Source organism: Crocodylus siamensis, chromosome 1 (genome assembly GCF_052110815.1).
Source record: "Crocodylus siamensis isolate JL-2025a chromosome 1, ASM5211081v1, whole genome shotgun sequence".
In the NCBI taxonomy this organism is placed as follows: domain Eukaryota; kingdom Metazoa; phylum Chordata; order Crocodylia; family Crocodylidae; genus Crocodylus; species Crocodylus siamensis.
Window position 1 is genome coordinate 309,450,903 of NC_143395.1, and position 27,855 is coordinate 309,478,757.

At 39.9% G+C, this 27,855-nt stretch overlaps 1 protein-coding gene across 1 annotated transcript in view; it reads right to left on the minus strand.

Moving 5' to 3' along the window:
• Positions 1-27,855, minus strand: part of MYO16 (myosin XVI) — a 545,578-nt gene that overhangs the window by 310,119 nt on the left and 207,604 nt on the right. Inside the window, exons 10-12 of the mRNA XM_090022346.1 lie at positions 23,555-23,705; positions 9,513-9,623; positions 3,544-3,609 (exon numbers count right to left, since the gene is read on the minus strand). Coding sequence (XP_089878472.1) covers positions 3,544-3,609; positions 9,513-9,623; positions 23,555-23,705 — 328 coding nt within the window. The remainder of the gene's footprint in view (positions 1-3,543; positions 3,610-9,512; positions 9,624-23,554; positions 23,706-27,855) is intronic.

Below are 27,855 nucleotides of genomic sequence, written 5' to 3' on the forward strand. Positions count from 1 at the left end.
TGGCAGCTACTTTACAGTCTGTTTTTAAAAGAGAAAGCTGTAAATAATGAGAAGAAATTAAAAAAGAAGCAATTTTTAAATGCTGCATTTATTAGATGAAGTGTGTGTTTAATCATTTCATTATGTTTCAATGATTTTAAGAAATACTATCATGCCCATCATTTCTTTCTATTCCTTCATTGAAAGTTAGCAAACTGGAAACCTGGAAAAAAGAAAAACCCCTGGTTCATCATCTTGCACATAATGCTGGCCTACGCAGTGATCTACAAATGTATGCAATTTATTTTCATTATGTTAATACGCAGCTTATCTACTACTGATGAGTTTTGTCAGAATAGAAGATAAGGAGCTGAAATACATAAAAACATTTTTGTAAACCATCAAGCCATCAGAATTTGCCATTAAAAATTTAACAGTAATATTAATGGGAAAATATTTACTTGACATTCTAGTTAAAAAGACACCCACATTTCTTGAATACTTTGACCATGCAAACTTTAAATTAATTACTTCATTATGGCTTCTTGCAGACAGTAAAAAACGTGCTTTACCAGAAGAAGTAGCGTGTTACTCCAACCCAGTTCTGCAGCATCACTATAGATTGGGCACTTCCACAGGGATTTTTGCTGTTTTTACCTAAAACTGAGTCAATGAATTTTCAGAAAAAAGTGCCAAAAGACCCCACTAAAGCACCCAATATATACAGTCATTGGGCGATCCATGTCCAACTAGCATGATGCCTCTTCTGGGCATGTGCTGGGCTCAGTGCGGGACTGCATCAAGTTTAAAGTATAGCACCTTTTCTTGTTAATGTCTGCAAGGAGTCTATACTATTATTGTGGTAATACTTAAAAGACCCCAGTTAGAGATTAAGGCCTCATCCTACTACAGGGAAGTACAAACCTGGACAAAAAAGGAAGTCACAACCTAAGTTGTTACTCACCTCAAGCTCACATATCATTTCAAACAGCTGCAATCTACAGTTTCCTAACTATGATTCTGAGCACAACAGAGTTTCAAGAAACATTATAAGCAAATTATTATGGGTTTGTACAATGTCTATACAATGGGACATTGATCTCAGTATAAAAATAATAATAGCAGGAGCAACAGCAAAATTCAATGCTTCAGACTAACCGCTGTTTCTAAGGCTAGGCACAGACATTCAAAAAGCCGTAGCCTGAACTGATTCAATCTTTACAGGTTAGTCTAACCTGCCTAGGTTGAACCAATTTGGACTGAGGAACTGTGGACTGAAGAAATGCAGGCACATGCCTGTAGCTGCTCAGGCCAGGAGCTGCGGGAAACTAGTGCATGTCCTCGACTACAAGGAAGTTGTGTTGGGGGTCGTGGCCAGCCCAGCCAGTAGCTTTGGCTGAACTGGCTAGAGAGGGGATTAATTCCCCTCTCCCTATCCTACCAGGACAGACCTGAAACAGGTCTGCTGGGGACTCCCCCATCTCTGTTGCAGTGGCAGGCCAGCACGGTCTCCTAAGGCAGATGGGTCAGGGAGGAGGGGTTATTCCCTCCTCTTCCCCTACTGTCCCTGGAGGACTGCAGCTAGGTAAGCCCACCTCAACCGCCACTGCTGCTGCTCATTTCCTGCATGGGGCAAGTGATGGAATAAGTCCCCTCTGCCGGATGCTGGAGGGAGACGAGTAACCTCTGTCCTTCCCTCTGCCTAAGGGGCCCTTCTGGCCAGCATCTGCCCACACTCCCGCCCAGCTGCTGCAGCAACAAGGGGGCAGGGCCCTCGATAAGGACAGCAGCCCCTGTCATAGTGTCTGGGAGCGTAAGCCCCTTCCTGGTGAGGGGGACCCTGCTGCAGTGTGGACAGAGCTGTGGCAGACTGTACATGGCAGCACTGGGTCTTGGAGACAGAGCCCCATACAGTGCTGCCACCATCATGATGGTACGCAGCAGCTTTCCTCACCCTGCAGCATGGCCCTGCTTCCAGGAAGGGGCTTGCGCCTGGGGAAACAGTGACAGTTATGGTCACTCCCCACTTGCTACTCCAGCAGCCAGGCAGAGACAGGGCCAGAGGCTGGCTGGCAGGGCCTCTTAGGCAGGGGGCAGAGGGCAGCAGGCAGGGAGTGAGATTATTCCCCCTTCTACCCCCAAGGCACTGCAGCGGGGTCTGCCTACCCCAGCTGCTACCACCACCACCACCATTCAGTCTGTGCCCGGGGCAGGCAGCAGAATAAGCTGCCTCCACCAGATGCCAGAGGGAGAGGCGCAGGAGGGGTCTTATTCTGCCACTTGCCTCAGGCACAGAGTGAGTGGTAGTGGCGACAACCAGGGTGGGCAGACCATATCACATTGCTCTGGGTCCGAGGGGGAATAACTCTGCTCCCTGCCCCCCACCTTTGGAAGGGGGGCAGGGATGGGGGTTATTCCCTCTCCCTCCAGCATCTGGCAGAGGGGACTTATTCCACCACTTACTCCAAGCAGGGAGTGAGTGGTGGTGGCAGTAGCAGTCCAGGTAGGCAGACCCGGCTGTGGTCCAGCTTAGGTAGGGTAGATGGGGGAATGCCAGCCTACCACTGCAGCAGCGGGGTGGGGGGGAGGAAATGCCTGGCAAACCCGGCTCAGATCCCTGCCGGTAGGATAGGGTGGCGGGGAATTAAACCCCCTTTGGCCAGACTCCTGTCCCTGATCCAGCTGGGGAGCAGAGGGGCGGGGCTAGCCTTGCTCTGCTAAAGCTAAGAACCAAGTCCAGGGAGCATGCCGGGATCCTAGTTAACTTAAACCAGGAAGGGTCTGGGACAGACGTTGTATAAACTGGTTTGAGCTCAATCAGTTAAATCTGATAACTACATTCAACCAAGTTTATCTCAACTTGGTTTTGGCCGTTTTGAAACTGGTTTGTGTGTACTGAATGTCTGTTCTGTTACAGGTTTAAACCAGTTTCCGATCACTTAAATTGGTTGATATGTACTGTCTATCCCTAGCCTAAATGTCTGGGCCAGGCTGAAACAAATCCCAGATAATGCGAGTTTATCTTATCCGCACACAGCAACAAAGTGTATTTAATTAGTACCTGTGTTTAGATACTGAAGTAATAGAAACCTTGAAAATAAGTAATTTGAAGCTGATAAAATAAGATTAGTGAGAAATAGACTGCCCAGTCCCAATCAAACTGTCACTTTTAGTTATCTTTTTTTTGTTACACAAATAATCTGCAGTGTTCTCTTGTTGTTTTCCCTAGGCTGACTGATATATATATATTTTTTACCAGCAGTGCTTAACAAGAACAAAATATATTATGGGAAGCACTTTAGAACAAAACAAAAAAGCCTGGAGGAGCCGTTCAGAAGGATGGCTGCTGCACGGTGATTGAGACACAGTGACAAGAACAGTGATGCCTTGGGCCATATTAACATATTGCTGCTAACGTATTCAATTCAGATGCTGCCACTATGAAAAGAGCATAGGTGCTATTTCTTATTTATTTAGCTGTAATGAACTGAGTGAACGTGCTGTAGCGATAAAAATGTACTGGTGTAGATCTAGATAAAAACAGTTTTGCAAGAGAATGCTTACCATAGTAGAATAAATTGGGAGTTCTTTAAAAGGGTTAACAAGCAGCAGTATATCCCCAATGTATGTCTGGAAAAAAAGATACAATTGATTTATTATGTGATAAATGAGTTCCTTCAGGAAGTTAATGATTTTCTTTCAGAAAAGACTTTTAGCCAAAGCATCTAAAATCAAACAAGCAACATACTAAATATAAATCTGTAACTCCACAATTTAGAAGCTTTTAAATTCCTGCCTTTAAGAACCAAGAGTATTACCAGGTGCGTCTACACATCACCCTATGTCGCTATAGTGATGTGCTACATCACAGAACGATGCACTATGGTGACATAGTGATCATGTAAGTTTACATGCGACTGGCAGTTACTTTGCTGTAGTGGCATGCTCCCCTGTTTTAACATACTGCTACAGCAAAGTAGTGGTTAAACCTAACAGTGCACCAGTTCACAGCACAGTAACAATGTCACCATAGGGTGATGGGTAGATACACCCACTAAGTCTGATGGTATTAACTGAATCTGTTGTAATAAAATTGAATGCTTGCTTCATAATTAAAATTGTTTAATAATCACAGGATCATAGAAAAGTAGGGCAGAAGGAACCTCTGTAGGTTGTCTGGTCTAACCCTCTGCCTGAGGCAGGATTGGCCCTACCCAAACTACTCCAAGCAAATCCTGTCAAACCTATTACTAAAACTACACAAGCAACCCTGTCACAAAGCCACAAAGTATAGCGACCTAACCTGCCACGGGTAAAGTGAGGGAACAATGATGGCCCATGCACCGCTACTGCAAGCGTTCTTAAAATACATTTGAGAGACCCAAGCAAAAGGGCCAAGATACTACTAAAGAGGAAGGCAAAAACCTTCACAGTCTTTTAGTCCAGTCATGTGCACTGGCACACCCCAGTCAAAATCCCTACTCTTGGCTGCAGAGAACAGCTAATACTTCTGAGGAAGGCAAAAAAATCCATAAAAAGAAAACTAAACAAAAAAAAAAAACTAAATAAAACAACTCTCCTCCCCACCCAAATACATAGCAACAGGAGGGGAACAAATCCTTCCTGTGACAACCAGCAAAGCCAAGAGGCAAAGAAATACTAATAGTATAGCACAGACATTGCTACTCCTAGATCAACCCTAATCAATGCTTATCCAAACTCTTCTTGAACATCTCCAGTGTTGGAGATTCCACACCTTCCCTAGGTGACCTGTTTCACTGCCTTACTGTTTTAACAGTGAAGTTTTTTTACCTGATATCCAACTAAACTTTCTTTGTTGTAACTTCAACCATTGGTCTGCATCCTGTTCTTTGCAGCTAGAAATAAAAAGCAACTCTCCCTCATCTTTACGCAGCCCTTCATATATTTAGACTGCTATCAAGTCTCTTCCATCAGCTGAACTTTCCTACTTCCTTCAACCTCTCCTACTATGGCTTGCCTTTTAACAACTTTATCATTTCTGTCACCTGTCTCTGGACCCTCTCTGACTTCTCCATGTCCTGTTAAAAATGTGAAGCCCCCAAAAATGTATACTCAGCCTAACCAGTGATGAGTAGAGAGACATTATCACCTCTTACACCTTGTGTCTAATGCTCCTACTCATGCGGCCCAAAACAGCATTAACTTTTTTGTGCCTGCATCACTCCGAAGACTCTTATTGAGTGAGTTTGTGATGGACCAAGACTCTTCAGGCATTTTTACATGTGCTCCCAACATGGCACCAGGCACTTCTAATCAGCGAGCAGTGCTAATTAAAAGCACCGCGTTGGAAACACATGCATCAGCAGCACAGCATGCCTCTGAAGTGAAAAAATGGTGGCAGTGCACTTTGAACTGAAGGACATTGACTGTGTTTTAGTACAAAGCACACTTCTGCCATTTTCTCATTGCAGAGGTGTGCTGCACCACTGATACATGTGACATGGCAGGCTGCCAGAGCACATCAATTTACATGCTGGATTTCCAGCGCATCTGAGCAGGCTCGTCACATGTGTGTAAATTCCCTGTGATTCTTTTCCTAGCGCTTCCATCCACTTAGGTGCCACCTATCTTACATGTGTGTTTTTGATTATTCTTCCCAAGGTGAAGCACCTTGCTTTTGCTAGTATTGAACTTCATCCTACTGACTCTAGCCCAACTTTCCAAACTGTCAGGGTCCTTCTTAATTGCACTCCTGTCCACCCGTGTGTTTACAATTCTTTCTTTTTCCATGTCAACTGCAAGAAGCAATCTATTTCAACATTGCATCCAAATAATTTAAAAAACGTTGAACAGCACAGAGCCCAGGACAGATCCTTTTGAGACTCCACTTGAAACCCCCTGCCATTTGTACATGGATACATTTATAATTACCTTTTGCTTGTAACTTTTGAGCCAATTGTCTATCCACCTTATAGAAGTTTTATCTAGCCCACATGTCTCCAATTTGCTTTTGAGACAGTCATGTGGGACTTTGTCAAAAGCCTTGCTAAAATCCAGATACAGTATAAATGCAGCATTCCTTTCATCCACCCAATTAGTTTTCTTGTCAAAGGAGATTAAGTTTGTTTGGCACAATTTGTTCATAGTAAATGAACATGAGCTTGCTGCTCATGATCGGCCTTCCCTTCTCTAGATGCTGGCCAATGGACCTCATTAGGATATTTTCCAGTAAATTCCTGTGTATAATTCCAGTGTGCAAGTCCCCAGGTCCCCCTTTTTGGCTTTTTAAAAGAGGGACACTATGTTGGCCATTTTCTAGTCCTCTGGTACCTTGCCCATCTCCCATGACTTATTAAATATTATTGGGAAGGGTTCTGAGATCTCCTCCGACACTCCCTTCAGTACCCTGGGATGAAGTTCATCAGGCCCTGCTGACTTGAATTAATTCAGACCCATCAAAAGCTCTCTGACTGTTTCTTTCATCTCATCCATTAGCTTGCCCCCTTCCTTATCCAAATGATCTGTATTAGTGGTCTCATTGCAGCCTAAGTTTTTTGTGAAGCTAAGCAAAGTAGTTATTGCCTTCTCTGCCTTCTTTGCATCTTCTGCTTTGCTATGCCTATTTACTAGTGCAACAGTGCATGTACAGCTTCCTTTGTCTTTCTTTTCTGGCCTTTATCGAACTCCCTCTTGTCAGTGGCATTAACAAATTAAGCAACTGTCCAGGGCAAACCCTGCAGAAGAGCAGGGGATGGGGCACATGGTTCAAGAATGGGAGGTACAGGGGGCACAGAGCACAGGATCAGAGAGCAGGGGGAGGGTGGGTCCAGGCAGGCATGGCTCTGAAAGCAAAGATGAATGGGAAGTTCTCAAGAATCTGGAAGATACAGGTGATGTTAGGCCACCTTTCCCATCAGTCCGGAAACCAGTCTTTCACCTAGCAAAGATAGGCCACAACAGAGAATACAGACTGCTGATTTCTCCCAGTTCCTATAATGGTAACTGATTTTCAGCCTTAATCATAACTGGGGACCCCTAAATAGTAGTTTCTAAAAATGATAACAAAAACAACTACCAGTAAGACAACTGACACATACAATACTCCACCTTCAGCTAATTTTAAAACTGTGTAGTACAGAAACATAAAAGAAAGAATTAAGCAACTGTTTGGTGGCAACTATTACTCTAAAACTAGAATAGATGATAACAGGCCTCATACTGAAATCAAAGTTCTATAAAACTAATCCCATATGGTGCTTTGCCAAACAAGTTATTATTGAACTAAAAGAAATACTTGATGAAGAAAAAGTAATGGCTCGTATTACTTTCAAATACTAAAAGTCACAAAATGGGAACTTTTGTTACTGTCTTTGCATTGTAACAGAACCACATATTGGGCTTTTCTAATATGTTCTTTCTTAACTATTTCAGGTATATTTCAGTTCTATTTTAAAATATTCTGGTCAGACACTGACCTCTTTAAAAAGTTTCACAAAACAACACAAAAAACCAACAAAAGTCCACAATACAGAATAGAAACTTAATGAACAGAAAAAAGAAATGAACAAACAATTCTATAGAAGAATTTTCCTGTACTGTCATTTTGTGTTCTCTATTTGTGGGTTGAAAGGAGCAGTTAAAATGTGTTAAGTATTTTGTAAAAACATTCACATATAATAGTTTCAGTTAACTGCCCTATTTAGGAATATATTTCCACAGTTTTATTCTTTGAGGGGGTGGGGATTCTGTTTGTTCAGTTTTCATAATATTTAGATCTCCCCAAATCAAAAAATTATCAACAATTTGTTAAATCTTGGTCCCATTTTTCTAGTGCGTAAGTGAACTGCCATGCAATAACCCTAATAGTAAGTGTTGCCTAAGGCTAACTTATACCAAGTCCACTGATCTTCCCACATGCACACAGACAGTCATCTTATCATAAAAGGCAATCAAGTTGGTCAGGCACGACTTGCTTTGGTGAATCCATGCTGACTGTTCCTAATTATCTTCTTTTTCTCCAAGTGCTTAGGAATGGATTCCTTGAGGACCGTGATTTTTCTGGTGACTGAGATGAGGCTGACTGGTCTGTAATTTCCCTGATCCTCCTTCCACTCTTTCTTAAAGATGGGCCTATATTTGCCCTTTTCCAATTGTCCAGCACCTCTCCCAGTTGCCAAGAGTGTTCAAAGATAATCGCCAGCATCTCTGCAATCACATAGGCTAACTCCCTTACCCTCAGATGCACTGCATCTAGCCTCATAGACTTACACACATCCTGCTTTTCTAAATAGGAACTATGCCAGCCCACAAGGGGAAATGTGCTGTTTCCTGCATTTTTATCCTTAAAAAGAGAACATCCATGTTTTTCTGCATTTCCATAGCAAACAGAAAACCTGGATCCCTGTTGATCAGGATACTACTGCCTTTAAGTTCATCAGTGTATTCTTATACAAGAGACAAATTTAAATATTCAAGAAGATAACAAATAGGACCCTAAGATTTTCTTTAGGTTCAGTCTTTGATAGCCATATTTCAAGAGAAAAATCAAATGCTTGTCCCTGATTTTCACTGCTGCTTAACACCTATAGCTTCCACTGATATGAGAGTTATATGTGCCTGGGACCTCTGAACATGAGAGAAAAGGAAATACACCAGAAAAGGATGAGAGTAGTCATAGTCTTACCATCCTGCATTTTTTTATCAGTAAAGGAGTTCTCAGCACCTATGACTAACTTCTGTATTAATTTCCAATGCATTTACAACAAGATGTGGTGTGTGACATTCCAGATCCCTGTATTTTTCTGGCTTGAGAACATTTTTGATTTATTAGATTAAAAACAGAATTACATGTTTCACATTTACATGCAAATCACCCAATCAGCTGTTCAATAAGCTAGAAAAGGGAAAGTAGCTACAAAGAGGGATGCCAAAAATGTGCATATGCAGATTTTACTATCTAGACCTGATTGGATTCTCCTTTTTAATATGCCAAGATCCTCAAAAATCTGCAGCATATAAATATTCTTGTAATTACTTTACTCAATATATAAGTCATTAACATAATCACATCAAGGTAATGATTTGTGTGATAGGAAAAGATAATGGGGAATCAAGTCCTTCATACTGGTTCCTGAGGGGTTTTTTAAACTCAAACCTTTTTTAAATCCCCAGGAATAATAGGCTTGCATAAAAAATATGTAAAAACTATATAAATAATAACTGTATCTTGAAAGATTAAGAGAAAAGGGTACAAATGTTTCATTGCATTTTGCCAACACACCTTCTTGAGTAAATGAACATGCAGACTCACCGAGGCACACACATTATATCCTTTATTCATTTCATACTTTAGACTTTTCCAGATGCATGTAAATAGCTGAAGATTTTTACATACCCATTCCTCATCTATTTTACTTGCAAATGTACATGTCTGGTAATTATGTTCGGATTACTAATAGACCAATCCTATTTTCATTAATTGCTCTTCACAGAAAGTTGGCTGTAGGTAAGTGAATAAAAATGCTATCATGAGTAGTTTCAAAGCCACTCACATATATTTGGTTGTTACTGAAACGCTTCTGAATCTCATAGAGCAGGCTGCTGTCTGTTAGCTCACTCAGAGTCGCCAGGTCATCATTTGGTGCTGGAGGCATTAACTTGACCTGCAAAATACAAATACTATGTTCAAATAATCTGACTTCATATCCACTTACTCTACATTATAACGTCCTTCTTACATTACACATCCTAATGAATAAATACATAGCAATTACAGAAATTGCTACAGTGCAGTAGGAAACCAGGAAGTTTTTTGCCCCCCACCCACACCATAAATAATTACCAATTCATAATTAACAGAAAAAAGTAAAATAGAAATTAAGTGGTACATTTTGCATACACAGAACTGTATACGAGTGCCATTTGCAAGTTCAAATCCTGCCAAGATTCCCAGTTCAAGTGGAGCACTCCTGCTCTCCTCATTAACCTCTTCTGATGATGACAATCAAGAGTTCAATAGTTAAAGCAAACCACACATAGCTGCCAGAAGCATACCTAGCCAGTACTGTGGCTGGAGGTTCACTACTGCTAAGGTGGAGGAAGAGAGGGAGGGAAAAATATGTCACTTTTCTTTGTCAACAAATTTCAGCAGCAAAAAAGAGATGACATCTTCCTTCCCCCAGCCAAAACAGCAGGAAACCTCTGGCCTCTGACCCTACTTCATGCAACATTGCTGCTAGAGTCAGAGTCAGCACCACAGCAGGGAAGGTGCAGGGTGTCCAGTGGTGATAAGTCACCCCTCAACTCCATTCCATCCCCCTTTAGCCAGCTCCTGAGGCTTGTGCCCTGATCACTCATCCACTCCTGTTGGCTGCCATTAAACTGAGCTCTTATGACTGCAGTTTCATTCTCGTCAGTATATAAGTTAATATGTGATTGCATTTCACTGCTAAATAAGACAGGATTTCAGGGAAGGTAAGAATTAAGTTGTCAGTGGGCACAGAAGATGCTCAATTTCTGAGTCAAACCAGCATCCTGTATTTAGTACCTTGCAAATATAGGAGAGGATAAAATACAAGTCCTGAAGTGCTCACATTCTAAATAGCATAAAACCAAAAGCTGTCAAAACAAGGAGGAAATGACTTAAATATAGCAGAGGTCAGCTGTAAGAAATGATTTAAAAATAAGATAAATATTAATACTCTGTGCAGTGAAGCTTATGAAACTCATGCTTCATGCAGAGGCTGCAGCCTTGTCTGTCAGTTACCTGGATTAGTCTTTGTGTATGCAAACAGGAAGGATAAAAGTCACTTGAAAGAAGTATGGTTAAAAAAAGGACATGAAAAAATTTGCATTTTAAATTACGTATAAAATGGCATTCACAATGTTATTTCATTAATATCTACCAATGGGATTAGTGGAGGATATTGGTGTGCTGACCTCCTACTGTTGAAGTCAATAGTTGTTTTTTCCATTGACTTACAAAGGTTCAGGATTTCCTTGTTACACCATACACCGAGAGCCACACAAACGTTCAGTATTAGTGTTAGCTCGAGTTTAGTGCAGTCACACTTCAGGCCAGCAGGGGCCAGGAGAACGGAAAGATAAGAATCACACCACCTTCCCATTTTGGGTTTCCCCCTGCCCACACCTCAGGGTCCCCCTGCCCCTCCTTCCCCCTCTTACTTGTGCCTGTCTGTGCTGTTGTCCCAGAGCAGGCAGCGAAGGGTTAAACTGCTCTACCACTGCCACACTACTGCTCTTCTCCAGGCTGTGCCCACCCAGAGACCAGCAGCAGCAGCTAGACAGCTGCAATAGGCAAGGGCAACAGCAACTTCCAGCTGCCTCCATGCTGTCAGCACAATGGGACAGCTGTGGCAGCAATGTATTTTTTTTCCATCACACTCCTCAAGCTTGTGCTCGGGGCAGCTGCCTTGGTTACCCTACCTTCGTTATGCTCTGCCTCTCTCAATCCCATTCTGCTGATACAGACACTGATGTACAAATATTAGTTATCTGTCTCTGTATGCAAAGGGTTTTGAGATTTTTTTCAGTGAAAAACACACTGAATTATATATACAGAAACACAAAAATATCAGAGTTTTAATTTTAGGCAAGGATAACTAGTTACCTCTTAAACAATAGGATGAATAGAATATGGTTTTATAAAATTTCTCAGTTTTGAATCTTTCTGACAAACAAAATTCTTACCAAAACCTTCCCCCCAGGCAACAAGAAAAAAGAATGTTTCTTAACATGTGTGTTGGTCTGTGTGTCTTAACCTTCACTTTTGTGCTAAGCAAAATGAAACAAAAAATAAGAAAACAAAACCCACCGTTCCATTGTAAAATGAGAAACCATCAAATCCTGTTGATCTTCATTGTATAAATATTTCATCAGCCTTCTCAAAAAATCTCTCTTGGTGCAAAACAATGGAAGTTGCAAAGTTTTAGCTATCCTCAGTCTACAGAGAATCAAACCATTTAAGGATTGTATCACTTTTTTTTTTTAGCATTTTACACTTCATTTCTCCCTAAAGGTTCTCATAGATGTAAGATTCTTGCTAAAGATGACAGCTTTCAGCATCAGCACAATAAAAGGAGCGAGAGTTCTTTTTAATACTGGATTCATCAACAAAAGCTTTTCCCATTTTTTTCTTTATGCCAAGTCTTTTTACCTGATTGATTCAGAGCGTGCCACTTAAAAGCATTTTCCTTATTCTTTCTACTTCGGCTATCATACTACACAATCATATAGAGTATATGCGAGTTATCCAGAATGAATTACTTTATTTAGTTCTTGGTCAATTCCACAACCAACCAATAAAGTCCAGCTCCCTTCCTAATGAATAATGAACCCCTAGTTTAATCATGCACTTCACAGAAACCATAAGGGAGAGAAAAAAATAATTCTGATAAATGTTAATTAGGAAGTATTAAAGGTCAAAAGGAAATAGGTACTGGGGATAATTTCATTCCAAATGAATTTTTTTCATTTCTTAAGATGAAATGCCTAACATAAAAGTACAAACAAATTAAAAGTATTGATATGCAGCGGGCTGCCATTGTACTATACAAAGGCAGTCATGATTCTTCTAGAATGAGCCTGTATTAATTTACAGTGGAAAAATCTCATGTTTTCAAGGTTACTTTTGAGCAGAATTCATAATAAAAAGAAATTCCCATGACGGACAAATTTAATTTAGGCTAGACTTCTGTGTGCAAAGAGATGTACCATCACAGAATAGCTATGGAAAGAGCTTTTCTGTGGCTCCTGCTCCAGTGTGAGTGTTTAAACCATTTTATGGCAGATATCACAATTACAACCTGACCAGAAGACTTCATTACTGTAGTTACAGTGGTCAACAACTCTCTAGAGAATGATTAGGACCAAACTAACCTTTATCTCTTAATAATTTTCTCTTTCTTCTGCTGAAGTCAACTGTATGTAGACAATAACTTTTCAAAAAGAAATATTGTATGAATGACAAAAGAGTGTTTTCTCTACCCTCTTGTTTTCTCCACAGAATTGTGCCTCTTTTTTAAACAGATCTAGAAACAAGCAATACGTTTGGTTTTTTTAATATTTTAAAATCCATGTAAAAACATGGCCATTTTTCCAGCAATTCTCTCAGGATCCCCTGGAGGAGTGGTTCACAATCTTTTTAGATTCCAGACACCCCTCACTGCACCCAAAACACCCTTCAGAAAATGCCAGCACTTAGTTTTCACTCCTTTTTTGCTTTTTAAATTGCAGGAAAAATAATAGAGCAATCCTTCTGTTGCAAAGAACTCAAAAAGAGTGTAACAAGTCAGAATGTTTTTAGACTGTGGATTTCTGTTTCAAGCCTCTGGATTTATATTTTGAATCATGCATTTGCACACATAACTGGATGGCACCCTGAAACACTCTTAAAGGATCTCACTGCACCCCAGATGTTTGTTTCTTGGTGGTGATCCAAGGCTCAGCCCTGAGGCCAGATAGACAACATATTGTACGAATATAATGGCTCAAATTCTATCAACAATATTTCAACAGTTTTCCTTCTAACTTAAAAGAGCAAGTACAGAGTAATCTAACTGAAGACAATTATTAGCTAGTATTCTTTTGGCTCTTCATCTGTTACAAAGCTGTCAAACTAAAAGAAAGCAAAGAGAAGGTAAGGCTCGCTCATATTACAATAATTGTCCATTAAATATATAATTTGAACACATCAAATGAAGACAGTTTCCACGATTTTTTGTCATTATTTCGATTTTAATGGTTTGTTTGGATTTTCAGTACAAAGTTAGATACAGGGGCTAGGGACAAACATTACACGTAAACCAGTTAAAATGAAATTTGTTTAAACCTGTAACAGAACAGACATTCAGTGCACATAAACCAGTTTCAAAATGGCTGAAACTGGTTTGAGATAAACCTGGTTGAATGTGGTAGCAGACTTAACTGATTTAGCTCAAATTGGTTTATGCAATGTCTGTCCGAGACCCCTTCCTGGTTTAACTTAAACCTAATCCCCCGGCATCCTGGCTCAGGTCCCTGCCAGTGGGACAGGGAATTAAACCCCTCTCTGGCCAGTTCAGCCCTGACTGGCCATACTTACCCAGCGCAGCTTCCCTGAAGCTAAGGATGTGCTCTAGTGCCCCTGGCTGCTGGACTGAGCAACTGCAGGTATGTGCCCAGATTGCCTCAATCCACCGGGAATGTCTGTACTGTTACAAACCAGTTTAATCTAGACAGGTTGGACTAACCTGCAAAGGTTGAATCAATTCAGGCTCTGGCATTTTAAATGTCTGTCCCTAGCCAGGTAGACCATCAACATCATGAGATTTTTCTTTGAATTAGAAAGGGACACAAAACAGGAACCAAGGCAAATTATTAATATACTCATTCACTTTTTGCAGTCTACCAAATAATTATATGCAAGTATTTTTAAGCAAAATGATTAATCAAGAAGTTTTCATTTATATATGGTCCCAGACTGTAGTGAAGTCATTCTTTTCACTTATAACTGTGGGAGTTAGCTTCCAGAATGAGCGTCTAAAGTACACTTTCAAGCTCTGATGTTTGATCAGGATTTTGAGGTCTGTGTTGGTCTGATACGCTTTTTCACTGAGATAGGAACATAGCAATCCCCAAATTATTTTTAATGATGTTTCCTCTTCCCTGCTGCACAGTATAACTTTTGAATAGATTCCTCTCATCTTATCTGTAATGATCTGGAATATATCTTGGAAAAAAATTGAAATAAGAATAACCTTACCCAATTTGGCTTACATAGGGAGCTTCAAAATATTTATGAGTCCACAGCTACATATCTAAACAAAGATACAGTACTAAACTGCAGACGCTATATTTCTCATTCATCTTGGAACACTCACCTCACCTATTCTCACTCAACAATCTCTCCAAGGTTTATTCTAACACTTCAAAACTCTGAGAAGCATTAAGCTTCTATCATTACAATTTCTCCTCTCCCATTTTCTCAAATGTGGAAGTTTCTTTTGAAAAGTGTAGGACCTACAGGCACAGAAGAGAGGATATCTAGTTATAAACAAATGATAGGCACTATTCTTCAAGTCAAGAAACACAATCTTTCCACCCAGGGAGAGGAAAAAAGAAGAAATCCCCCAGTGGGATGAACTGTAGTCACTTCTCTTCCTGGAATGTCCTGGAAAAAAAACAACCAAAAACTACTCATACTGATTCCTGATATCCAGTACAAGTAGCAGGAAGATATTAGGCTATTTTAAAAGTTTCTAAACCTAATTATAACTATTTTCTCCCAATTAGAGAAGTGGTAGGTACCCTGGCTTTGTAAGTAGAAACATATACATCTTACATTCAAATTTCTACAAAAAATATATATAAGATAAAAAATATTAAAAATGTCCAAATAGTGGTGTTAAGTCTGTAGCATTCTATATCTCACTGAAGTTGCAGCTATAATGAATAAAATTAGGTAATTGTATTTGTATTCACTTGAGATAGCACTCATTAGTAAAGCAAGCAGAAGAGCGCATATTCTTTCCCCCGCCCAAATATATGAAGTGTTGAAGGTGGGGAGCAGACTACCGGAGACCTTTCAGCATTCTTCACGAAACTCCAAAACCAGCCACCAGAAGTGTGACCCCCCACCTTAGAATACTTATGTGGTTTGGGCACTCAGCTGGGATATAGAAGACTCAAATTAAAGTCCGTAGTCTTTCCGATTCTCCCATACGCCAGGGGAATTTCCTAACCATTGAGCTATAAAAATCAATCTGTTAATTGAGCCTGTTAGAGCTATACCACTTTGTATCGATACATATTAATTCGTCAGAAACAGAGGGGTAACTCTCTACTCTAGTGGTGGTTACATTCATCTGAGAACTGGGGTACCCAGACTTGTTTCTGCTTTGAATTAGGCAGAGCAGGGAATTGAACATGGGTTTTTCACAAACCCAAGTCACCTTCCTATAGATGTTGTTTTGATGAATCGGCATTTTCCAAGAAAATTATTTTACTGAAAAATTCCCTACCAATTCCTCTTATAAGTTATGCAACCTTCCCAAGCTTATGGTGAAAAAGTGCATGTTACATTACACCATTATGTATGGTACTTTCTCTACAGTCAGCTCATTTAACACTGTTTACATAAGTAATCAAATTCACCCGGAAAAATAAGTACACAGATCCCCATACTAATGCACTACCCACCCAAGTTCAAGGAGACAAACATGACGATATTGTCCCACTAAGCAAATAAATGCACTAGAAGCTAGATTCAAACTCTAGAAGACAGGCATATGGAATGGCTCAACCAAGTACAAAGACTATTTGATTGTTTTGTGGTTCTGTTTGTAAAATAAGAATACACAGATCAATTGTGTGCCAGTGATCTCAACAAGAAAAAAAATATAATTCAGTCCTGTACCAGAAAATAATATAACTCTCAACTGACAAGAACACAATTTGTCAATTCTGCCAAAATTCTAAGATGTCTCACACTGTCCTCATTCTCTGATATTTTGGGTACCTAAAATCAGAAGAGATCAAAGAATACACTTTACTATGAGAAAAGAAAAGCATCCAATAACAAACCAAAAAAGCCCTTCATTGCTTTTTTAAATGGAATCACTTGATGCATTACTTAGATTTTATTAATAAGAATTTTATTGCATAGAAATATTATTTTGCTAAGTCTTTTTTTAATTAACATGTTGTAGCTATGGATAATTCTGAACTACTATTACTTTTTGTTTTTAAAACAAGAAAATAGTTTTATAGCTCTAATATTAAAAATGTCCTTTCCAAACCTAATAAACTGAAAATCTCCTCTCAGTTCACTTGAGAAAGTCAGAATCCACCCACAGTGTTGCCTATGAATATATGATAAACTTGCACACACCATGTGAAATATGCTGATCCATGCTTTAATAATATGTGAAAATAAAACCTGAATAATGACCCTTCATATCTTAATGAACAAATAAACAGAGCATGATTATTTCCAATGTAGTCTGTAATGCAACCACTAAAGATAAATTAGAGTGAAGCCTTGTTAGAAGTAGCATGCATGAAGAGGTCTAGGTTCAAAGCTTTTTTATGTTTAATGCTAAACATTCTCTCCATTATGAAAACATTTTGCCCTGATACTTTCAAAGAATCAATTCTGAACAAAATTTCAAAAGAATCACCTCTCAACTCTTGGTGAAGTTCAAGAATGCAGAACTACTCAATGAATTTATTTAATGTTGGTTGTGAGAATCTATATTAAGGAGAGTTTGTCAAGTCAAACAGACTGGAATGTACACCAGTTTCACTTATTATAATGTTATTGTAATAAGTAAAATAAAGCTAGCTTCTGCCATATAAGCAATAATGTTCAGAATAACACAAAAATTAGATTACACAAAATTTTGCAATATATCAATATGTTTTTCTTTGGTCAACTACAGCCGTTTCAAATTCCTGTAGCTAAACAGGGACAGATTCTAACACACTGATACATGATAAGCACTATGCTGAGGTAGGTTTATACCATTGCCCTCCTGAGCACCTAACCACTATTCTTAAGGATGTATGAAATCTAGGACTTGAGCAGAGTGCAAGGACACCATCAGAATGTCCTTACAGGTTCGCTTCAAGGGCTGACACCTCTTCAACCCCTGGGTGAGAGCACCTATCACCTCAATGATGAGACTGAGCTCTGTGCCACCTCAATACAGGCATCCCCTTAACTAAGGGTGAAGTTACACGTTACACTTAGAGCATATTAAATCTATGGAATGTTAAGTAGTGTTCAAGTTATAACATGATGTAAGTAGTCACATGTTAATTAATACAGTTTATTCCCTGACGGTGAGCAGGGCCATAGGTAGGAGCTAAGACCCCTGAACTCTACCCCAGCTTAGGGAGAAGGGGGCAGGCGAGCTGGGAGCAGTACATTCCCGGATGCTGGAGGACTACAAATTGCTCATGTTAATCCCTTTAGAGCAGGCTGAAGTTATCTAACACAAGTTAGGTACCATGGCCCATAGTTACCCCTAACCTGAAGTGGTGCAACTTTGAGATGCTCAGAGGGCACACAGCACAAGTTATAGAGCTTTAACATGCAGATATTCATGTTTTTAGCAACCTTTGTATTCTCCAAATGCAATATGTAACTTCACCCAAACACAAGTGAAAACAATGGAATTAGTTTTTGGAACTAAGCACTACCCAGAGGGCACGTCTACATGAGACTTTTACTGTGGAATAGGCTAATTAGTTCTGCAAACTTCTCACGTCTACAAATGCAGCCTCATTAGGCTACAGGAAACTAATTAACTCCACAGCAGCTCGTGTAGATGCTGATGCAACTGTCTGGGGCATGAAGGTGCTCCAGTGCTAGCCTCCTGGCTAGCCCCTTTCTGGAGCACCTTTGTGCTACCGCCAGCCACTCCACAGCACACTGAGCCAGGTCGGAGCAGCCCCATGCTGGCAGGCTGACCCCTCCCAAACCTCCTGCCAGCTGGGGCTGCTCCAACCCAGCTCAACATACTATGGTCCCAGGCACACATTTAAACGTCGTGCCCAGGACCAATAAACTCCAGTGTGATACGTGGCAGAGTTTACTGCTGCATGCTAATAACACGTGTAGACACACCCACAGCGAGAAAGAATGTCAGTATATGGTTTCATATGAGTAACTATATTAGATTAATATTATGCATATAAAAATATAGTAGACAATGCATGCACACAAAAAGAGAGAGAGAAAAGCTACCCCAAGACATTTCAATGAATGTAATGGCAATTCTGCTGGCCACCAGCTATACCAAATGGGGAAAACAAAATGTGTTTGTAGTTTCATTTGGACAAAACATGGAAAATGACCATATACTTTGCAACCAGAACTCACAAAAAGATATTTTTAATGGAAGAAATATTTAACTTTTCTCCAATAATGTCCCCAATCCCTGTTATTTTATGCTTAGAACATACAATTCATGTAACCATATTGTTTGTTCTGAAGACCTAAATCAGACCTATATCATGTTTTCAATATTAACGTTACTATATTCTTGGTTTTCTGCATGTCAGAGGGAGCTGAAGGTTAGTCAAGCTTCTGCCATATTCAAACTTTTATTACGCCATGCATTTTAACTCAGCAGCTTGCACAGTCTAAATAGTTAAATTACTGTGCGTGCATGCCTAATAATATTAGCTGGGCCCAGCAGAAATCTGTTTTCCCAGATGGCAGATAGATTGCTGATTGCATGTGTTAGTCCACAGGGGGGTAAAGGGAAGAAATTCAACTTGGTCTGGATCTTTTTGTCTTCAGCAGCCCACACTGGAGAGATCCAGTCCTAAATGTTGCTGATGCAAATCAGAAGGCAAACAGGCCACTGTGCTGTGTGCTAGAGAGCTGGGGCTTTAGGGCAAGTGAAGCTCAACCTGCGTCCTCCACTATAAGCTCCTTGGTGTTCCTGTGTGTGCTGCTACTGCCTTCACTACTACAGAGGCAACCCAGAAATCAGCACCTAACCCAATCAGGCCTCAGAAGATAGGGAAGCTGTACGGTTCAGCAAGCAATCGTAGGTTCAGATTGTGGAGTGGCTCTGGAACTACTTTGAAGTAACTACTGCAGCCAAAAGGCAAAAACAGAATGTTAGGAGTGCTATAAATGGGTACAAGCGGAAAAGGAAAAGCAGCACTGAGCTTTCTGGCATCTCCCCATGGCCTTGCAAAAGGCCTTCAAGAAGCAGTTCTGCATCACAAAACTTTCAAAGCATTCCCTAGATCTCTGAATTTCTTACCCTTTCTAGCCATTTTTAATAGTTATATGATAAGAGTTTGAGCTTCTGCACATAAAACAAAATTCAACAGAAGGACATCTGTTAGGACCCAGGGATTTAAACTTGGGGCAGCCAAGCAAGCAACTCAACACCACCATGCAGCTGATCAAACACCAGTTCTAGCTCAGCCTGGTCCTTCCTATGAAAATACTTATGAGGAGTCAGGTGACCAGGGGGAACCTATAGGAAGTACACCCCCTGACAGGGGGACTATAAAATCCCTCCTACTTTCTGTGGGACTTGTCCCACCATTGTCATTTGTATGTGTGCTTCTTGGATCTGTGTCTTTCTCCTGTCTCATCCCAGGCTCATCACCAGGGATCCAGGTTTTCTTGGATTAAAAAATTGCAAATTCTCATGATAAAAACACCAAAATCCATGATTAAAATGAAAGGTGCCCCACAATCTCCTGCCCCTGGCCCTGCTAGCACCCCTCACTCCCTGCCCCCAGCCCCCTGGCCCTGCTCATGTCTCTCACTTCCCCTGACAGCACCCACAGCCCTTCTGGTGCCCCTCACTCCCCACCCATAGCCCCTGCTCCCCCAGCTCTGCAGAAGAGGCCCCCAGCTTCCAAGGCTATGGGGCCAGGGACCAGGATCTGCAGCCCCCTGCCCCTGACACACATCACATAAATGTGCCTGCTTCCCCCCTGCTGCTTGCTGTGGGCTTGGGTGGGGGGGTGGGGGAGGCAGCTCCCTTCCACTGCATGCACTCCAGGGAGGCCGGGGGGACCCATGCCCCCCAGATCTACTTGTGGGGCTTGGGCTCCTGCCCTACTTCCTGCCCCCAGAGCCTTCTGCAGGCTGGCAGGTGTGACTTGTAGCCTGCAGGGCAGAGCAGGGCCATGCAGGAAAGCTGCTTGCTGCTGTGAGCTCCATGCTGTGCTGGCGAGGTGAATGGTGGCAGCAAGTGACACAACCCCATGCCGCCACCCCTGCCTGTGAGGGGATGTGTCACAAAAGCAGTGTGGAGCTTGCAGCAGCAAGGAGATCCCTGTGCAGCTCCACTCTGCCTTGTCGTGCTGGGTCACACCCACCTGGCTGCGTAGGCCCTGGTGAGGGCAAAAGGGTGGGAAATCCAACTGGGCATCAGGGAGTGCATGCCCACCCTGTCCCATGTACAGATCTGGGGGACACGGGACCCCCTGCCCCCTTGGAAGTGCGCACAGTGATATGGAGCCAGCCCCACTCCCTGCCCCCAGAAAAGCCACCCACGGCTCTGTCCCCCTCCCCACCAAGGCCCTGCAGACATGCATTGCAGCCCCAATCCCCAAGTCCCACACACTGCCGGACTGGGCAGCAGCCCCAGCCCTGCCCAACTCCCTCCATCTCTCCCTATGGGGGCTTCAATCCCTTTTCCCCCAACTTACCTGCAGGAGCTGCTCTCCAGGCTGCCTAGGGCCATATGCATATACACATGGCACCACCTCCCTGACTGCTGTCCTTCCTCTCCCTCACAGTCCCCTGTAGGCTGGAACTCTGCCAGCCTCCAGAGGGCTCACTGAAAACTGCAAAATATGTGGGTTTCTCTGCTAAAATAAAAAATCCATGTTTTATTCCAGTAAGGGGAGAAATCCGCATTTTACTGCATTTTTCCATGGGAAATGGAAAACCTGGATCCCTGCTCATCACAGTCCCTGTCCCTGCCTCGTTTCAACCTTCCAACTCTGATCTACCATCCTCTCTAACCATGGTACCACCTCAGTCCTTGGCCTGATGACTCAGACTGCAACAGATACCTGGTGTGACCTCAGCCTGCCTATAGTAACTTGATAAGTGACTGTGCACAGCCCAGTCGATCCTGGCATCAGCCTCATGTAAAGCCATCAAAATAAGATTTGTGTGGAAGTTATTTGGCAACTAGGTCTTGTGTTTTCGTCAGCACAGGGCTGAATTCACATACACAGAAGAGGAGGCAGGATTTGGACTGCGCTATGTAAACAAGCAATCACATTTGTGTGACTTTCTGGGAAGTCTGTAGAGGTGCTGGGAGATATTGGGAAATATTTACAAGCACTAAATAATAATAATATTAGCATTTCTCCCAGCAAAAATAGTTCAGCTATACAAATGAATCCTGTTATCCAATACAACCATATCACAAAAGAAGTTCCTTCTTTAAAAAAAGAATGGCTAGTCACACTTGATTGCTAAAATACAGGTTTATTCTCTGCAAATACCAAATGCGGCTCTTCAAAGTTCTTTACTGGCATTTCACTACATTAGATTCAAGCTCTACCATCTTATTGCTTAAAAAGTATGTACAAGAATTACATCTGACAAGGTTAGATTGATCTAAATGCCTGGCCCTGCAAAAGACGTTTGCAGGGCTTAAATTATCCAAAAATCATGCACTAACTTTAGATCAACCTGGGTTAGCACAATCTAAAATGGATTATCCAGATCTAGTGAATGCCTACGTGCATTCAGGTACAGATTAGGGCTGGAAAAGCCCAGCCACTCACCCCAGCCCCAATGCTGTGATATCCCTACACTCCCACCTTGACGTAACTGAATTTTAGCCCCATGACAGCAACTCTTGGACTAGGCAACCCCCCACTTTATGAAGCCAGCAACCCCGAACCCTGGACCCACAATGTCTCCTGGGCCCAGCCCCGCCAGCCCCTCTCCCCCATGTACTGCTAGCACCCCCAGCCTTCCTGTCAGCCCATCTCCCACAGCCTAAGTTACTAACCTCAGGCTGTGCACACCACTCCCAGCATCAGCACATGCTGCTTAAACCTTAACCAGGTTCCATAAATGTTTGCTCACACCCTAAAGCTCTTCATAGATTTGCTTTCCTAACTATTTTTAACTGCTGCTTTTGTTCTCTTGCTTTCTGATTCCTGCCTTCTTCATGAAACATTCCCTCAATTTGGGATGGCCTTCTATATGTGTTTGAAATCATCTTCTGCATGTATCACAAGAGAGTCCTCATCACTCAGTTCCTATGTAGGCCAACCCTTCATTTACAGTCACAGTGATGTCAATGTGACTTCACAAATGATATAGCCCAGCTAGAAGGCTCCCTTTTTGGGATCAGTGTAGAACTATAAGCTTATCAGCAGAGAAGCCTCATTTGTTTGTTGGATTGTGTGAACAATGTTATTTCAAGGACATTATTGTGCACATTATTCTTTTCTGTTACTATATATACTATGGGAGCATATGGGTCTCAGTTATAAAGAGGCTCCTGGCATCCTACCAATTATTTAAAACTACATATCAAATAACAGTCCAGACAGTTTGCTAGCTCTACAACGTATTTGTTTATAATAACAAATTAATACTCCCTATGTGGTTAGCCAGTACCTTAGTTTTGCTGTCTCTTATAAAAGAAAATGGGCCCTCAAGTACACCTCAAAAGTAAGATCTGTTTTGAGCTCTGTGAACAAAAAAAATACCAGAATCCTGAGACCCTTAATGAGAATATTCTACTAGCTCACTATTCTCTCATTTTGAGTACCATTTAGCATCAGCCAATCTCTCAAGCACAACTGCATATCAGTATACTGCAGAGAAGGAGGTGGTATCCCACATGGCCTGGTTCCAAGACATTTAGTTATAAAGAAAAAAAACCCCAAAAACAGACCCGTAAGTCTTGTAACTGCAATGTTATTTTAGGAATTAGCATTGGAAAATGACTGTACCTTGAATTATTAAATGGACTCAATTATATTCTTATGTAGAAGATTATTCTGTTTTCGTACTCATCAGATTTACAATTTACAGTCTAAGGTATTTACACAGGTTGTAAAAAAAATAACATGTTACCTGTTCAAGTTTGGTCGTACCATTTACTAGGACACTGTCTGATGCATTGTCTTGAGACTGCTGCTTGCATAAACCTTTTGTTGCATCTTTGAACATGGTGTCTTTCTCCAGCAAACTGTCTTGTTTGGCAATCGGTATAGCCAGAGGATTGCTATGGAGAGAATCAATAAAGCAATCAGACTCTTTTTGAAGATGCCTGACAAACAGAAGATTGCCAAGGCTGGGTGGCATGAATGTGGAATTCAAATATAATTTGAGTTTAAGACAGTTTTTCCTTATCCAAATACATAAATTGGATGAGAGCAGAAGATTGTTTGCTTGGCTTGTTCTGTGCTAAGGATACATTAGTCTTGACAAAGCTCTTTGATTTAACATTCACTTTTATGCAAGCCTTTTCAAATGAAAGCTTAGCAAGTCAAGCAGAATATGCGTGGATGTGTATTTGCTAGGATAACAAATCAATAAGTAATTAGAAAGCTGAATTTAAGATATGATTGACCTCCACAATAGTATTTTGAAAAGTAATATAGTTAAATCAATTCAGTATACAGATATTGTCACTGCAGCTAATAAAATTAAAATCCATAGTTTTTAAGGTTACCCAATAAAGAAGCTATATTTTATCTGCATACAAAGCTATATATAACTGATCAATTATCTACAATACAAGACTATCTAAAATGAAATAGCAAAGATGCAAAACTTTATTCATAAAGGCTTCACTTACGAATTTGCCCATACTTTCAGTCTGCAGTACACCACACTTGCAAAAATGCATTATGACAGATCCTGCAAGCATTCTCTAGATTTCAGGTAGATTATAGGCCCAGGAAAGCAAACTATGGCAAAAGCCTCAGAACAGAAGTGAGCTTGAGAGGAGCCATGACAGCAAGATCCAATGGAAGAGTAAGTAAATCCAGCTTTCCCATTTTCCTTTCAGTGGGCATGTCTACATGTACAATACATGTGACTGAATATACTTTAGCTCAGTTTGTGCCAGAGTGAACGAATCCTGACATCACCACCTACAGGTGCATTTAAGCACAGTAATTTATCGCACTGCTGAATACCACTTGTATGACTATCTGGCAGCACAATAAATTAGTCTACTCTGCCTTGACTGCTCCACACATATAGCCGGTAATGTTTACTGTGCAGCAAATTAGCCTACTATGCAGTAAAACGTCTCATGTAGACGTGCCCAGCATGTGTAATGGAGAGCAGATAATGCGTAGGAAAGAAGTGTCAAGAGTCACTGAAGACATGTAAAGTAAAATTCTGGTCCCTCTGAATTCATTTGGAGTTCTATAATGAATCACTGTAGAAGAAGAATTTCACAAAGAAACTGCTCTACTTCCCTGAAACATAAGGAGCAGGAACAACACTTATCCCTAATATGGGCCCCAAATAAGGACAGGAGTTGCTACTGAAGATTGAATATAAGAACCTGTTTAATTTTAAGAAAGTACTTATATGCTACCCTAAGGAAACCCACAGCAAGCAAAAATACATTTTCAGAAGAAATTAAATGATTTTTAAATGGAAATTCTTTTTCAACAAAACTGCCTTGTTTGAGACCACATCAGCTGTGATTAAGTTGAATATTAGAACTAACTGGGAACGCCTCCAAATATATTCATTTTTAATATTTTTAGAATTTTTTTTCTTTTCAAAACGACTTTTATTTTAACTAAAGCATATAAAGAATTGAAATTGAAAATAAAATGAAACACGATGAACTTAATAAAATTCAATATTTAATTGACTTTTTAAAAAAGTTGTTTTGGCTTTTTGTCCTAGTTAGGGGTGAACGTATTGCAGAATTCTTGAAATTTTCACAGAATAGAAAATCTGTATTTCACACAGGTTTAGTACTTCCCTAAATAAGGGCCATTTTAGCATCATGAAAAATGTAAACATTCATAAATAATGTAAGTGCTTCTGCTGACCCTTTATATAATAAATAACTAACAGATTTTATTCCCAGGCACCTATACCTCAAAGGAGAAGAATGTCTGTGTCCTATATATATCTGAAATAGCTTCTGTTTTTCAGAAAGTGATGCTTCCAGTGCTGATGGCTTCAAGTAGCTTTCTTTAAAAATGAATAGTGTTCTTTGAAGCATTAAAATTCAATTTAAAATTGATATATTTTGTTCCAACTACGCTTTCAACTGTTCTTTTTTTTAATCGCTCAAAGTTTTTTGCAATTTCCTTCTAGACTGGATTTTTGTCACATTGATTTTAAAAAGACAGGTTTTTTTTAAGTTAGGTGTTTTTGGCTTATTTGGTTTTGTTTATCTAAAAATTGCCAAACAGACAAGCAAAAAACCCCAAAATAAACAAAAGGCTACCTTATTTTCATCATATTAGATGCTTCCAAGCTTTTTTATAAATGTTCCCCAAATTTTCTGTTTGGAAGTTGTGTTCAGATGATACAGCAATCAAAATCTATTTGATACAATAATCAAGATCTTTTAAAAGTTTTGGAGCTGCTATTTGTAAGTAATAGTAAGATGATGTTTCCTTTTAAGATCCATGAGATCTCATTGGTGTTACCTTCATCGTTCCTCATCCCATCCCAACTGCTTGACATGCAACACACATTTGTAGCACAACACTTAGATTAGTCAGTAAACTCTTCAGGACAGATAGATGAAAAGAAACTATTTTGCAGGCTGCAGAATGGGAGAAAAGCAGAAACCTTCAGGCAGAATATTGTAAAAAAAAAAAATCCCTCTACTACCTTTTTATAACAATCTGAGTTCAAAAAGTCAGCACCTTACAAAAAAGAGAATTAATTAAAATGCATTTCATTTAATAACATTTATTATATTCATAATATCAAAACATATTAATAGTGAATAAAGCAGTTTCTTGAAAAGAAGTGACAGTGTACTGATTTATAGACAGATGTATGCCATACAAACTATTTTCATTTAAGAGATTTATTTTTACATAGAGTTAGAATATAATTCTATAGTTCTATTTTACCAGAAATATGACATGATTCCAAAATAGAACAGACAGCACATAAACTATTTTCTTTGATTTAGTTTCAGAAAGATGCTAAGAACAATACAAGACTGGCACCTAAATAGAAAAAAAATGTTTCCAGAAAAGAAAATGACATTTAAAAAGGTATTTCATAAGTATTTGATGCAGATTAGTCACAAGGTGAACTCCTAAATTAAAAGTGCTGTTGAAAAGATCAACTGTAATTCAGTGCAACAGAAGATTTTATGTTAATACAGGTAAGTGGTTTAGCATGAGCAGTCATCTCTTGGATGCTGTATTCTACTACCAGATAATTAACCACAAAGGGAGTCACAAAGCTTGAGCCAGAATTGAAGATGCATAAAGGAGAAGGAGGTCAGATATCAAGGGTAATCTACTCGAGCAAGGTAGGACTACTCTTACTGGCACACATTACTCAGAAAAGTCTAATGTGCTAAACTACTGCATAATATAATTTTCATTTTATAAGCCATAATGTATTATATATATTTATTTTTAAAAAAAACATAAAATTCTGTATCTTCTTAATTGTTGGTTGTCAATTAGCATTTTAAGACAGAAAAGATGAAGTATATGGAAACATTTTGAAGGCTCAAATTCCAGAAATAAAAATACTTTTATAATGTATTTTCCAGTTAGTATTGGAGTATCAATAGTATTGGAGTAACAATAATTAGGTTAAAAGATGTTATACGAAACTTTAAATAAAGGCAGATTTCAATGCAGAAACAGATTCTATACTCATTTTTTTCATGGATGTTCTTAGTAGGTATAAACTCTGTTAGGAAAAAAACTTTTGTCAGAAATAGTTTACATCATCATGTTATAACTTCAGCTCAGAATTTAAAAAGTTTAAAAGCAAAGGTTCTCAACCTCAAATCTTTACTTCTTTCTTTTCCTTGTAAAACACCAGAGTAATCAACTACAAAAGTGCATATAAATAGAACTTGTTTAAATAACACTTTTAAATGCTCAGTCAGGAAATTAAAAATGTAAACTTCTTATTATAATGTTGATTCAAGATACATTGTGCATGTTATATTTTGTATTCTTGTGTTGACATATAAATGTGTTAATTATTGCAATTAATATTTACTTTATGATAAAGGTACAGCAAGTGAATTGTGACAGTGTTACGCTGTGAACAATTCCATAACTTTTAATTTTTTATCTACCACTTAAGTCAACAGGATTTGTGATAGTAAGGCTTGGTATATACTAAAGAAGTTATATCAGTAAAACTAATGCCACTTATGAGTGTGATACTATGATTTGTTTACTGTC